This window comes from Panulirus ornatus, chromosome 8, assembly GCF_036320965.1.
Source record: "Panulirus ornatus isolate Po-2019 chromosome 8, ASM3632096v1, whole genome shotgun sequence".
NCBI lineage: Eukaryota > Metazoa > Arthropoda > Malacostraca > Decapoda > Palinuridae > Panulirus > Panulirus ornatus.
The window spans coordinates 9624378-9640350 of record NC_092231.1 but is presented as its reverse complement, the minus strand read 5'-3'; the positions used below and the strand labels follow the sequence as shown (position 1 = coordinate 9640350).

General features: G+C 38.7%; 2 protein-coding genes across 11 annotated transcripts in view; both read right to left on the bottom strand.

Moving 5' to 3' along the window:
* The window catches only part of LOC139749823 (U3 small nucleolar RNA-associated protein 15 homolog), a 46929-nt gene extending 45000 nt beyond the window's left edge, over window positions 1-1929 (bottom strand). Inside the window, exon 1 of the mRNA XM_071664119.1 lies at window positions 1798-1929. Within this exon, the coding sequence (XP_071520220.1) occupies window positions 1798-1887 (90 nt within the window). The 5' untranslated portion in view covers window positions 1888-1929. The remainder of the gene's footprint in view (window positions 1-1797) is intronic.
* Window positions 1930-8345: 6416 nt separating this feature from the next.
* LOC139749822 (recombining binding protein suppressor of hairless-like) overlaps window positions 8346-15973 on the bottom strand; it is a 429197-nt gene continuing 421569 nt past the window's right edge. For all 10 annotated transcript variants that reach the window (XM_071664112.1, XM_071664116.1, XM_071664110.1 and 7 more), the window contains one exon: window positions 8346-15779. In XM_071664112.1, coding sequence (XP_071520213.1) covers window positions 15447-15779 — 333 coding nt within the window. In that variant the 3' untranslated portion in view covers window positions 8346-15446. The remainder of the gene's footprint in view (window positions 15780-15973) is intronic.

Genomic DNA, 15973 nt, shown 5'->3' with positions numbered 1-15973 from the left:
CGTTCTTGTTTTGATAAATTGGCTGCAGCCATAGCAAGATATGTCTGCCGGATGCTTGCAGCCTCTAGATACCAATTCAGGAAAACGTATGTATATGTATCAACTTAGGCAGCTAGATCTAAAGTGAACTGGTAGGCTTAAGGCCCTTATATTCTTATACTACTATTATATCACCGTAAACTTCTATCTCAAATGTTCTGAAAAATAGGTAAATTTCAAAATATCACTGTCCTGATCCCAAAAGCGAAGTTTCATGGGAATAATAGCCATTTTCTATACTTTTGAGACATAATCAATTTGAAAATAACACATTACCCAGAAACAAAAAAATTATTATTTCATGATATGGAAAATCTCATCAACACCCTTTTACATCAAATCTACTATATATATATATATATATATATATATATATATATATATATATATATATATATGTGGAATCCATAAATACATCCTTCTTCAAAATCTACAGGTTGCTCTTGTGCTGCCATTGAAACATATACTTACAAACATATCTTTTGACTAAAATAAAAAAACAATATTTTAGTTGTCGGGGAAGTTGAGTGAAGCTCTCATAGACCCCATATACTTTTTAATATTTGACCTAATTTAGTTGAGGCCTTAAAGCTTATCTTTGCCAAGAATCATGCCTGATGAGAAAAAATGGTATCTTTACAGTTTATGCCCCAAAGGAGTCATGAAATCATTTATTTATTCAACTGATAAATCAATTCTACAAAGGCACTCTTGATATATTTCACTAAGATTGCAAATACCAATAGAAAAATATATCGCTCATCAAAGAAATCTGTGGGGCAGAGAGTGATTTTACTGACACATGGGGGTAGGAAATAATTTTCAGTTTCTGCCCCACAGTTTTTGATGAGCAATGGTATATCTTAAAATAATGAATCTTACTTAACCTAACCTAAGAGATGAGTGTCCCCAGCCAGGATTTCTTAAAAAAATAGATTCAACAAATGCATATAACAGAAATTTCGTGACTTATGTGAGGCATAAACTAAAAACAACAAGCAGGATATTTCTACCTAAATAAAATGACAAACTCGTAATAGGTACGGTAAAAAAAGTGGTTTTGATAGTCTTTCTGCCCAGACCATGTAAAAGAAAAATTATGAAATGTAAGGCAGTGTAACAGGATTGGCCAATTATTTTATACATATATATAAATTATCCCAGGGATAGGAGAGAAAGAATACTTCCCACATATTCCCTGTGTGTCGTAGAAGGCGACTAATAGGGAAGGTAGCGGGGGGCTGGAAATCCTCTCTTCACGTTTTTTCTTACTTTTCAAAAAAAAAAAAAAGTAACGGAGAAGGGGGCCAAGTGAGGATATTCCCTCATAGGCTCAGTCATCTTAACGCTACCTCGCAAATGCGGGAAATGGCGAATATGTATAAATATATATATATATATATATATATATATATATATATATATATATGATATAATAAAGGATTGTTAAAATTAGGGAATGCATGTACAACAAATAGCAATGAACACAACATGAATACACTGACATACGTTCACTATGCATATTTCATTCTCCACAGACGTTATAAAACCTAATATATGTAATCGATTCACTATCTATTTCAAAGAAGCCCTATGGTATATAACTCACAAAAAAATGAGGTGCAAACAGTAAAATTACCTTGGCTAAACAAATTTCTCGGATAAAGGAATATTACAAATTGCGATGGAAAGAGAAGCACATGTTCGTTTGTGGTTACTGATTCCGAATCATCACCTGTAACGGTATTATATACTTACTCCTAATTTTCGCCAGTATATTCCATCTGATGTAGATTTAACTGAAGAATTAGAAAAAGCACGAGTGAACGTCTTCTTGTACGCCGCCATGGTTTGTTTTGATTGTACATGATGTCGCCGGGCTAAAGTATGTCATCCCCAACCCTCTCAAATGATAGCTATTGAAATCTTAATATACAAAAATTCAATTAATTAGATACACAACCATAATAATAAGGTAAAAGAGATATCCTAGAAAAATATAAATGAAAATTGAAAACTGTTTGATCCATTAGATATGGGTAGAGTACACTCAAGCCGATAGTCAGATTTCAGTTCTCCCTGAAAACGGAATGGATGGCATACTACATATATTATCATCATAAAATACCAGGACCCCTTTTACTTCACTACTCAAAAAAGAAAAAGGTGGACCATACTTCTTTCCGTCCCTTGATGTCATTTTGCTAAAGGTGAATAATTTGCTCGCGGTGTAACCACCGGCGAACGGAGTCCGGTAACACCAAAATATAAGAATTGTTTAAATTTCGGAATTAGATGTACAACAAACAGCACTGAACACCACAATTTGTATATACCGACCTAAGCTCAACATTGCTCAACGCATTTCATGTGGATCATATCAAAATGTTAACGTAAACACTTTACGGCAGACACCAAGCACTATACGAGATGATGTAGTTCGTAACATTAGATTTCCTCTGTGTGGCATTCTTTTCTAACTGACACCCTCATTCTTCTGCTGGATCTCATATCTAAACGAGTGTAGGTCGAGCTCCTTTTGCATAACTGTCTGAACAGACCAATATTGTTATGAGACTTTTGATATGAAATCCTGCATTTTGCCACGGCTTACACAATGATATAGTTTTTTTTAGCACTGATGATCTTACTATTTGTAATTCTTCCAACTGTATTTTGAGGGGCATATTCACAGAGTGTGTATGTACTCTTAAAATTCAACAAATGATGTTCAAGATTATTCGACGGGTGGCTGTACCATTTATCATTACTTTGCCAGCTTCAGTGAACCTGGTCATTCATCATGGGCTTCAAGCCCAACCAAGTCTCGTCTGCAGCCTCCCCTTATATTTCTTCTTGGTGATTAAGCAGATTAGATTAACAGTAATGAACAAAACGTTTTCCAACGACAGATACACAGAACAGGTGTAGTATTGTAGTCATCAACAGTGTTTGACATATTCTAACACATATAGACAAACGGGTGAGTTTTAAACAATGCAGACATGGGGGAAGTAAGGTGCCCTCTACGACCCGCAGTGAATACGTGGGAAGTATTGTTTCTCCCCTATCCCCAGTGATTGGGGAAAGTTTTAAGAGTATATGGTGTGGGAGGTAAGTTGCTAGAAGCAGTGAAAAGTTTTTACCAAGGATTTAAGGCATGAGTACGAGTAGGAAGAGAGGAGAGTGACTGGTTCCCAGTGAAGGTCAGTCTTCAGAAGGGGTGTGTGATGTCCCCATGGTTATATAATTTGTTTATGGATGGGGTGGTTAGGGAGGTAAATTTAAGAGTTTTGGAGAGATGGGCGAGTATGCAGTCTGTTGTGGATGAAAGAGCAAGGTCATTAGGTTCAGTAGGGTTGAGGGACAAGTTAATTGGGATGCAAGTTTGAACGGAGAAAAACTTGAAGAAGTTAAGTGTTTTAGATATCTGGGAGTGGATTTAGCAATGGATGGAACCATGGAAGCTGATGTGAGTCATGGGGTGGGTAGGGTGTGAAGGTTCTGGGAGCGATGAAGAATGTATGGAAGGAGAGAACGTTATCTTGGAAAACAAAAATGAGTATGTTTGAAGGAATAGTGGTTTCAACAATGTTATATGGTCGCGAGGCATGAGCTACAGATAGGGTTGTGCGGAGGAGGGTGAACGTATTGGAAATTAAATGTTCGATGACAATATGTGGTGTGAGGTGGTTTGATAAAGTAATGAAAAGATAAGAGAGATGTGTGGTAATAAAGAGTGTGGTTGAGAGAGCAGAAGAGGGTGTATTGAAATGGTTAGGTGAGGAAAGATTGACAAAGAGGATATATGTGTCAGGTGGAGGGAACGAGGAGAAGTGGGAGACCAAATTGGAGTTGGATGGTTGAGTGAAAATTTTTTTATATATTCTATTTTTTTTATTATACTTTGTCGCTGTCTCCCGCGTTAGCGAGGTAGCGCAAGGAAACAGACGAAAGAATGGCCCAACCCACCCACATACACATGTATATACATACACGTCCACACACGCACTTGCTATTGACTGACGTTCTTACTACTGTGTTTATATACTGTGCCCTATGATAATTTCACTTTTTCCTGCACGCTTATCGGTAAGCGATGGCATTAATTTGAAGACTAACTACAGTAGCTTCTACTCATTACATTCCTCCTCCGCGTTACACACTTTTATATCTACGATCTTGTGGTGCTTAGACAGTCCTACCTCACGTCCAGGCCCTTGGCTATGTTTGGCGCTTTTCCCGTCCTCCCCTTCGGTATCGTCACCGCTCGTAGTCTCCTCCTGTTCACTCTTACTTCTCTCATCGCCACAATAACGACGAAGTATACTGTTAGATTCCAAAGTCCTCACCTTATCAGTCTTAGTTTCAGTGTCCCTGATCGGCGGTCTCACTGTTTGCACGGTCTTGCAATATAGCGGCCATAAACGATTAAGATCATTCTCTGTATAGTAATCTTTCACAACGAAGCCCCGGTGCAGATACGAAGCACATTTTTATAACTCCTTGTTTTTTTCAAATATTTATATCTCCGAGATTCTCAGAGTTTCGACGTGTTCGGCCTTAAGCAAGCGGAATGGTTCGCACGGTTAGTCAGGAAAAATGGGGATCAACTCACTTGAGAGAGGTTCCTTGTAAATAAAAACCTTCACTTTTTCTTTGTTATAGAGTCACTCTCCAAGGTTCCTCTCGTACACCCACCTTTCCAGGTGGCACAGTCTCTTAAAGACCAGGAAACTCAGCTCACATGTATACCGCAGAAATCCGCCTAAAACATCTGCGAATAATATTGCATCTTCTTTTGAGTATGTAAATTCTCCCTTTTTTCTGTGTCCGGCTGTTTGACCTTGATCGGTTTCCTTAGGCACATAAGCCTTAAATAGGTCATACATTTCAGAGTCGGGGCGGTTACATCAAGCTGACACGCCAGGATTTCTTTCCGCGTCCGAATCATAATCACAAGTGGACGAGGATGGCGTCTCTACCTAATCTAGCACATGAGTTGTCTCATGTAACAAGTCTTCATGTCTCTCGATAATGGACGAGGACACTTTTCGAGAGCGCCTCCCCTACACTATGAGCAGTGTTATTACTAGACTGGTCAGGATAGTTATCATACTCGATGTCGTACAAGGATGGCACGGTTTTGTTGCATAGGGTAGTGCAGATGCGACTTATTTTCCACGATTTCTTGTCTAGTTGTATATTCCATACAAATATGTTACGCTTATTTCATGATTGGGGTTATCACACACTACGAAACCGCCTTCTTCAAATGTGCCTAGAGGGTCCGTTACAGCATCTTCTTCATCTTCATCGAAAATATCTACTCTAAGATACATATAATATTTCATTCCCACTTTCGAGTTGCTTGGCGATGAACTGCTTTCAGTGGTTGAGTAACTTAACTGACGATCTGGAACCATTGCTTTGTCTGCCTTTTCCTATCTACGTAAAACCCTCTGCTCAACTTCCTCCACCAGGTCATAATCATGATCATCATGCTCGGAATACTCGTCAGAGTCGTAATCGTGTTTTTACATATAGTCTTTTGCCTTTCACTCTCCTGCATGTTCAGGCCCCGATCACTCAAAATCTTTTTCACTCCATCTTTCCACCTCCAATTTGGTCTCCCACTTCTCCTCGTTCCCTCCACCTCTGACACATATATCCTCTTTGTCAATATTTCCTCATTCTCTCCATGTGACCAAACCATTTCAAAACACCCTCTTCTGCTCTCTCAACCACACTCATTTTATTACCACACATCTCTCTTTCCCTTTCATTACTTACTTGATCAAACCACCTCACACCACATATCGTCCTCAAGCATGTCATTTCCAGCACATCCACCCTCCTCCGCACAACTCTATCTATAGCCCACGCCTCACAACCATATAACATTGTTGGAACCACTATTCCTTCAAACATACCCGTTTTTGCTCTCTGAGATAATGTTCTCGACTTCCACACATTCTTCAATGCTCCCAGAACTTTCGCCTTCTCCCCCACCCTATGACTCACCGCCGCTTCCACGGTTCCATCCGCTGCCAAATCCACTCCCAGATATCTAAAACACTTCACTTCCTCCAGTTTTTCTCCATTCAAACTTATCTCCCAATTGACTTGTCCCTCAACCCTACTGTACCTAATAACCCTGGTCTTATTCACATTCACTCCCAGCTTTCTTTCACACAGTTCACCAAACTCAGTCACCAGCTTCTTTCTGCAGTTTCAGCATACATATATATGCTGAATATATATATATATATATATATATATATATATATATATATATATATATATATATATATATATATATATCCCTGGGGATAGGGGAGAAAGAATACTTCCCACATATTCCCTGCATGTCATAGAAGGCGACTAAAGGGGAAGGGAGCGGGGGGCTGGGAATCTTCCCCTCTCATCTTTTTTTTTTTTTAATTTTCCAAAGGAAGGAACAGAGAAGGGGGCCGGGTGAGGATGTTTCCTCAGAGGCCCAGTCCTCTGTTCTTAATGCTACCTCGCTGAGGCGGGAGATGGCAAATAGTATGAAAAAAAAAAGAAAAAAAAAAAAAAAATATTATATATATATATATATATATATATATATATATATATATATATATATATATATATATATATATATATTTATATATATATATAAAATGTATATATATATATATATATATATATATATATATATATATATATAAAAGATATTATATATATATATATACGCCCATACACACACATATACATACCTATACATTTCAATGTATACATACATATACATACACAGACATATACACATATACACATGAACACATTCATACTTGCTGCCTTCATCCATTCCCGTTGCCACCCCGCCGCACATGAAAAGACAATCCCCTCCCCCCGCATGCGCGCGAGGAAGCGCTAGGAAAAGACAACAAAGGCCACATTTGTTCACACTCATTCTCTAGCTGTCATGTATAATGCACCGAAACCACAGCTCCCTTTCCACATCCAGGCCCCACAAAACTTTCCATGGTTTACCTCAGATACTTCACATGCCCTGGTTCAATCCATTGACAGCACGTCGACCCCAGTATACCACATCATTCTAATACACTCTGTTCCTTTGCACACCTTTCACCCTCCTGCATGTTCAGGCCCCGATCACTCAAAATCTTTTTCACTCCATCTATTCACCTCCAATTTGGTCTCCCACTTCTCGTTCCCTCCACCTCTGACACATATATTCTCTTTGTCAATCTTTCCTCACTCATTCTCTCCATGTGACCAAACTATTTCAAAATGCCCTCTTTTGCTCTCTCAACCACACTCTTTTTATTACCACACATCTCTCTTACCCTTTCATTACTTACTCGATCAAACCACCTCACACCACATATTGTCCTTAAACATTTCATTTCCAGCACACCCACCCTTTGCCTCCACAAGATAGTGATCAGATATCCCTCCAGTTGCCCCTCTCAGCACATTAACATCCAAAAGTCTCACTTCTACACACCAATCAATTAACACAATAATAATGTCCTTTGACCAACTTTCCTTCTCACATATGTATACTTATATATATCTCTCTTTTTCAGCCAGGTTTTTCCCAATCATCAGTCTCTTTTCAGCACAGAAATCCCCAAGCTCTTTGCCATTTCCATTCACAATGCTGAATACTCCATGTACACCAATTATACCCTCAACTGCCACACTACTTACCTTCACATTTAGATCACCTATCACTAACACCCGGTCTCATCAAAGCTGCTGACACACTCACTCAGCTGCTCCTAAAACACTTGCCTTTCATGATCTTTTTTCTCATGACCAGGTTCATAATCACAAATAATCATCCATCACTAAAGGATAAGAAGCAGCAATGAAGTTCACCAGTTATGGACACTTTTGCCATGGTCACCCCCTTTAGGGAAATCCTGGAGGGAAATGCCGAATGTATGAAAAAAAGATAGATACACGCTCATCACTATACTTTATGACCTATGGTCCCAACCGACGGACTTGGCTGGTTTCTTGAGTGCCTAACTATAAGTGATCCTCAGGCATGAGGGTACAGATATCTTTCACTATTAAGCACGAAAAACCATACAGTGACACATTAAAATCTAAATCAATTTAAGTTAACTGCAATCAAATTGAAAAATCAGTATGACTGTACAGATGTTTTTGGCAACATGCTTGGATCTATGACTGCTCATGTCCATGATCTTCTCAAGGTAATACATAGAACAGTTTAATTTTCATAGGGTATTTGATTAATGTTCTTGTATAAATGAAATAAGTCATCTTACAAACTGAACTTTATTGCATGAATGAATATTAAATACTGTACACAAAGAGACTGCTGTACACTATCACAAATTTTTGTGTGTGCTAAACTGGGGTGGTTACCAGTGACACACGCCCCTCTGTGACCAAAACTTACACTCGTCATCTAACGTGAACTGTGACCTTATAGAATCTGTGACCCTTTCTTACATGACTGTGAAGTGGATGACCTTCTCCCAAAAGTAAAATTACTGTTTCTTGGATATTACAAATATTTACGGATTTTGGCAGTTCAGGCACACTGATCATAACAACAAAACAGTCTACCTAAATTTCATGTCCCACTTACCCAATCAGTAAATGGAAAGTAAAGATAAGGCCTCTTGATACACAGTATTAGAAAAAACCCTTAACATATGTATAGAGGTGTTTAGGCCTGTATGAAAATAATCTTTGTGGTGTATGTATGGTTTCTTCTCAGGTGTAAAAGGTGGAGTGTTCTTCACTTGTATGTATGTGTATATATATATATATATATATATATATATATATATATATATATATATATATATATATATATATATATATATATATATATATATATCCCTGGGGATAGGGGAGAAAGAAAACTTCCCACATATTCCCTGCATGTCGTAGAAGGCAACTGGAAGGGGAGGGAAACAGGGGGCTGGAAATCCTCCCCTCCCATTTTTAATTTTCCTAAAGAAGGAACAGAGAAGGGGGCCAAGTGAGGATATTTGCTCTATGGCTCAGTCCTCTTTTCTTAATACTACATTACTAATGCGGGAAATGGTGAATATGTATGTGGCGGGGTGGCGGCAGGAATGGATGAAGGCAGCATGTATGAATATGTGCATATGTATGTATGTATACGTTGAAATTTACATGTACATATATGTGTGTGTGTGGGCATTTATGTATATACATGTGTATGTGGGTGGGTTGGGCCATTCTTTCTTCTGTTTCCTTGCACTACCTTGCTAACATGGGAGACAGCGACAAAGTATAATAAATAAATGATAAATATATATATATGTATATATTTTTTAAAATTATTTGCCATTTCTCGCATCAGCGAGGTAGCGTTAAGAACAGAGGACTGAGCCTTTGAGGGAATATCCTCACTTGGCCCCCTCCTCTATTCCTTCTTTTGGAAAACTATAAACGAGAGGGGAGGATTTCCAGCCCCCGGCTCCCTTCCCTTTTAGTCGCCTTCTATGACACGCAGGGAATACGTGGGAAGTATTCTTTCTCTCCTATCCCCAGGGATTATATATATATATATATATAGCACCAGGAATGGATAAAGGTGAGCAAGTGTGATTATGTACATGTCTATGTGTATGTAGATGTGTATATGAGTGGATGGGCAATTCTTTGCTTGTTTCCTGGCACTACCTCACTGACGCGAGAAACAGCGATTAATTATAATAAATAAATAAATATATATATACACTCGTCTAGAAGTCTACCTCACGTATACGTCAACCCGAGTTTTTGAGGGTAATGGGGCAACAAAGTAGAGTAATAAAGCCCCATATTTTATGGCATATAAAACTCATTTCAGATAATACTCACTATAAAACACTCTACGTCTATAAACTGAGGTTCACTGAGGCTGAAACACTGAGCACCGAAGGGAAATCTTTTACCATTTATCATTTTACACCATTTATCACTTTACAGTAAAGTGCAGGTAGTTTCAGTAAAAAATGTTGTATATTCCCATTCAACTATTCATCCAAGTGAATTAGGATGGAATGTTATTGTTATACATGTTTTTCACAAAATTATTCAAAATCTTTTGAACAACGAAAGAAAGCGAAAGTCGATTGTTTTTGTTATGATTTTATTCCACTTTCCACTGTAATACGTAAGTCATTTCAGCAAAAATATTACATTTCCGTGAATGTATTATATCAAGTACATCATGAATAGAATATCATTGTAATACAACAGTATTTTAACCAAAAACTATTTAAAAAAACGAGTTACATCTCTTGAACATTGGAAGGTTAGGTAAAGGCTTTTCTTTTCGTAATGTATTTTAGCCTATTTCACATTGAAATACATCACGTTTCTGCAAAACTACTATTTCTGAGAATATATTCATTCAGGCACAGTTAAGGTAAAATATACTTGTGACATAACAGTTTTTAACTGAAAACGATTTGGAAAACAAGTACCATCAAGTTGATACAGCAGAGCCCTGGTCGCAAAGGCTTTGCCTTTAATCCGCCCTTCCTAAGCAGTCTTTCCTATTACCATACGTTGAAATTGTGTTTGTACTCATATTTTCTTGCTTCTTATTTTCGGAAATATGACAAGTTTGTATATAAGACAATGTTATGATACTTTTAATTTACAAATATTCATTTCTAAAAATACATAAGACATCAAGCAAATACCAGTACGAGTATCCGCGTGACTCTCCCACCAAAAAAGATCAAACAGCTGGTACTCTCTCCCTTGGCCCTACCAAAAATAGCCCAACGACATCTTTCTTGTTCATTCTCTTCCAATTTCTCACATCATTATAAACAATATGAGATTGAGGTGGATTATCATATTGTGTGAAATATCGTAAAGCATTTTATTTCTGGTATTTTTTGTTGATCTATGGGTATCATGATATCGTATATGACATGATATGTTAGCCCATGCTAAGAACTTCAACACAGACTACTGAAAGCATGTTGTAAGGTAAGTTAGCCTACTGTAAGTTGGTGAGATTAATCTGCTGAAGGCACTGCACAGCTTTTCATTACTAACTGGTACAATTTTTACATTTCCAATTTTTACTGGTAAATATTTTTCATATCTGGAGCTAAAAGTTGCTCTTAACCCTTCCCATCAAGTATAAATTTCAACCAAATTTTTGCCTAAAACTTTGGTTTTAAAAACTTTAACTATACACAAGAGACTGAGTGTGAACGAATGTGGCCTTTTTTGTCTGTTTTCCTGGCGCCACCTTGCTGAAGCAGAGGATAGCGACACTGTTTCCTGTGGGGCGGAGTACTGCCTGGAATGGATGAAGGCAAGCAAGTATGAATATGCATATGTCTGTGTATGTATATGTGTAATGTTAATGTGGGAAACAGCATGTTGTAGGAGGCAACTAAAAAGGGAGGGAGCAGGGGCTGGAAATCCTTCCCTCCTGTTTTTAATTTTCCAAAAGAAGGAACAGAGAAGGGGGCCAAGTGAGGAAATTCCCTCTAAGGCCTAGTCCTCTGTTCTTGACACTACCTTGCTGATGCAGGAAACAGTGAATATATATGAAAGAATACTTCCCATGTATTCCCTGCATGTCGTAGAAGGCAACTAAAAGGGAAGGGAGCGGGGGGCTGGAAATCCTCCTCTCTTGTTTTTTTTGTTTTTCTCAAAGAAGGAACAGAGAAGGGGGCCAGATGAGGATATTCCCTCAAAGGCCCAGTCCTCTGTTCTTAACGCTACCTCGCTAATGCAGGAAATGGCGAATAGAATGAAAGAAAAGATATATATATCTTTTTCTTTTATACTATTCGCCATTTCCCGCATTAGCGAGGTAGCGTTAAGAACAGAGGACTGGGCCTTTGAGGGAATATCCTCACCTGGCCCCCTTCTCTGTTCCTTCTTTTGGAAAAAAAAAAAATATACTTTGTCGCTGTCTCCCACGTTAGCGAGGTAGCACAAGGAAACAGATGAAAGAATGGCCCAACCCACCCACATACACATGTATATACGTACACGTCCACACATGCACATATACATACCTATACATCTCAACGTATACATATATATATATATATATACACACACAGACATATACATATATACACATGTACATAATTAATAGTCTTCCCTTATTCATTCCTGTCGCCACCCCGCCACACATGAAATGACATCCCCCTCCCCTGCATGTGTGTGAGGTAGCGCTAGGAAAAGACGAAAAAGGCCACATTCGTTCACGCTCAGTCTCTAGGTGTCATGTATAATGCACCGAAACCACAGCTCCCTTTCCACATCCAGGACCCACAGAACTTTCTATGGTTTATGGTTTACCCCAGACGTTTCACATGCCCTGGTTCAATCCACTGACAGCACGTCGAACCCAGTATACCACATCGTTCCAATTCACTCTATTCCTTGCACGCCTTTCACCCTCCTGCATGTTCAGGCCCCGATCACTCAAAATTTTTTTCACTCCATCTTTCCACTTCCAATTTGGTCTCCCACTTCTCCTCATTCCCTCCACCTCTGACACATATATTCTCTTTGTCAATCTTTCTTCACTCATTTTCTCCATGTGACCAAACCATTTCAAAACACCCTCTTCTGCTTTCTCAACCACGCTCTTTTTATTACCACACATCTCTCTTACCCTTTCATTACTTACTCGATCAGCCCACCTCACACCACACATGGTCCTCAAACATCTCATTTCCAGCACATCCACCCTTCTCCACACAACTCTATCTATAGCCCATGCCTCGCAACCATATAACATTGTTGGAACCACTATTCCTTCAAACATACCCATTTTTGCTTTCCAAGATAATGTTCTTGACTTCCATACATTTTTCAACACTCCCAGAACTTTTGCTCCTTCTCCCACACTATGATTCACATCCGCTTCCATGGTTCCATCCACTGCAAAATTCACTCCCAGATATCTAAAACACTTCACTTCCTCCAGTCTTTCTCCATTCAAACTTACCTCCCAACTGACTTGTCCCTCAACTCTACTGTACCTAATAACCTTGCTCTTATTCACATTTACTCTCAGCTTTCTTCTTTCACACACTTTACCAAACTCAGTCACCAGCTTCTGCAGTTTCTCACCCGAATCAGCCACCAGCACTGTATCATCAGCGAACAACAACTGACTCACTTCCAAAGCTCTCCCATCCACAACAGACAGCATAATTGCCCCTTTCCAAAACTCTTGCATTCACGTCCCTAACAACCCCATCCATAAACAAATTAAACAACCATGGAGACATCAAGCATCCCTGCCACAAACCAACATTCACTGAGAACCAATCACTCTCCTCTCTTCCTACTCTACACATGCCTTACATCCTCGATATAAACACATCCCCATTTACTGACCAGCCCCATGGGGTGAGTGAACATCTGGGTTGGCTGTGGGGTAACTACTCTACCTAGGATTCAAGCCCTGGCAGGACTATATGCAAACTGAAGTCAGCAATGCCAACCATTATAGCTCGTGTGTGTGTGTACTGTGAGTATGATATCTGTGATTTGTGTTTTAGGGGAAGAGTTTTACACTTGTGTTGCCTCACATCTTGCATGTATCATGTCTTTACTCCTTTGTGTATACACACACAGACAACCCAGCCTAAGCCAGGTATCCATTTATCAAACATCACCAAGGGGAGGATGAGCTACTAAGCTGACTACTGTACTCAGGATTGGAATCCAGGTAGGATCATGCTTACATGTGTATGTTGTCTACATTCACTGTCTCCTATCTCAATTTATTCCATTCATCCACTATTCAAACTATTAAATTACCTCTTTACATTTTAGCTTACAAGTTTCTTCTATTATTTCAAGTCATGGGCACTGACTGTTCTATCATCACATCTTAAAAGTTGTCATTATATCACCCTCTAACTCTTCGATTTTCCATGGTGGACAAATTGAGGGACTTGAGCCTTCTCCTGTAACTTAATTCTGGTAATATATCTGCTGCCCTTCTCTGGACTTTCTCTATTTGTTCTTTGTTATTCTTTAAATATGGTAATCAATCTTAAGAAACTTATTCTAATTTTGGACTTATGTAGGATGTGAACAGCTAGCTGAATATTTCTAATTCATATACTTGAAAGCTATCAAGATATTTGCCTGCAGAAAATTTTACTACACCACTTTCCTAATCTGGGACTCTGGAGGCATGTATTTGTGAGTGTGTGTAATTACCTATTTGTACTGTACAGGAAGGGAGTTTAACACTTATGGGGCCCTACCTCTTGAACACTGAACATTCCCTAATATACAACTTCTTAAATTTATGCTGTCTGCATTAACCATATCCTTAGTCATTCTATTCCAGTTATCCACCACTCTCATGTTATAAAAGCACTTCACATCTTTTTAACAAGTTCCTTGCTCAATTATGTGTCGTGTCCTCTGAATGCTCTATCGCTACATTTCACGAAGAACTGTTCACTGTCCGTGTCATTGATCTCTTAGTCTGTGTTTAAATGTATGTGTAAGGGTGTGATACTTGAATTTGGGAGTGTAGGATACCAGACACAGCCACACAAGCCTAACAGTACACAGCTGAATTTAAAGTGTAGCTTTTAGTGAGCCCAACATGTTTTGTTGGCTTTCAAAATCATAACGAACCAAAAAAGATGAATACAATCTAGTGAAATATTTACAAAAATAAAACAATACAAAATTCACTCAGGAAATAGATCTGAATACCTAAATTTGAGATCTAAAAATACTTTTAATCATACAAGTACAAAAATATCACAAACAGTAGAAGGAACCTCTAGAGAAACATTTCAACTGCCGCCAAAACCTTCTGCATCAATTTTGCTTAAGTTGCTCTTTCCCTTTCAGTAAACAAATAATCTTTGCAGTTTTCTACACTACTTACTATTCAACTTTGTACATTGAGTGTGGTCATTATTAAAAATGGAATGTCATGTACAGACGTGATGATACAAAACTTTGCAAAATCAAAACTATGTTGTACGCACATTACAATGAGTGAACACTTGCCAATGTGCTCACTACTGCACTTGTTAAATGTCTGCCCTGAATATGAATGGCATCAGCATAACCCATGCAATTGTGTCCAAACTGGCACTGCAGATAATATCAGTTCATTACACAGCACTTTACACTGGGTCTGCACACGATGACTTAAATTCATCTTTATTCAAGCCACATTAATTACTGGGCACAAGTATGTTTCTGGAGCACATCAGAGCCCAGCACAACCAATATAACAACACTGTACACTTTGCCATCACTTAATACCCACAAAACCCATGCTGCTCCAGAGATAAAGCAGCAATGTCTGTGTAACAAAAGGTTGTGGAGGATGTGGGTATGTATAGGAAGACAAATGCATAGCCCTACAGATGCTGCTGCTGTTGTTGTTGTTGTTGCTGGTGCTGCTGCTGTTGTTGTTGCTGTTGCTGTTGCTGCTGCTGGGTGGTTGTGTGAAGAGGTTGTGATGGTTCAAACTGTAGAGGTACTAGTGGGTTAGCAGGCGGTGAGGTGTGATGGTGGGGATGGGCGGAGGTGGGGGCCTCTTGTAAGGAGGCAGGTGGTAGCCGATGTGCAGGAGGTCTCATGATGTCATCTGCCTGGGGGCAATGTTGCCGTGGTCCTGGCTCAGGTGTGTATGTGAAGGTAAGATTGGTAGCATAAATGATACCATCATGTCGAACTAGAGACACAGGTACCTAAAAAAGCAAATAATACTGAATAGTAATATCCTTCTACTACGAATTTTTCATGGGGAACATTATTCATCACAGGCAGCAAGAAAAAAATATAGCTCATTAATTCATACTACTATCCTGCAGATTTTTTATCATCATGATTTAAAATGAACATCAACATACTTTGCTGCATTTCTAGAATCAGTGAATAAAAC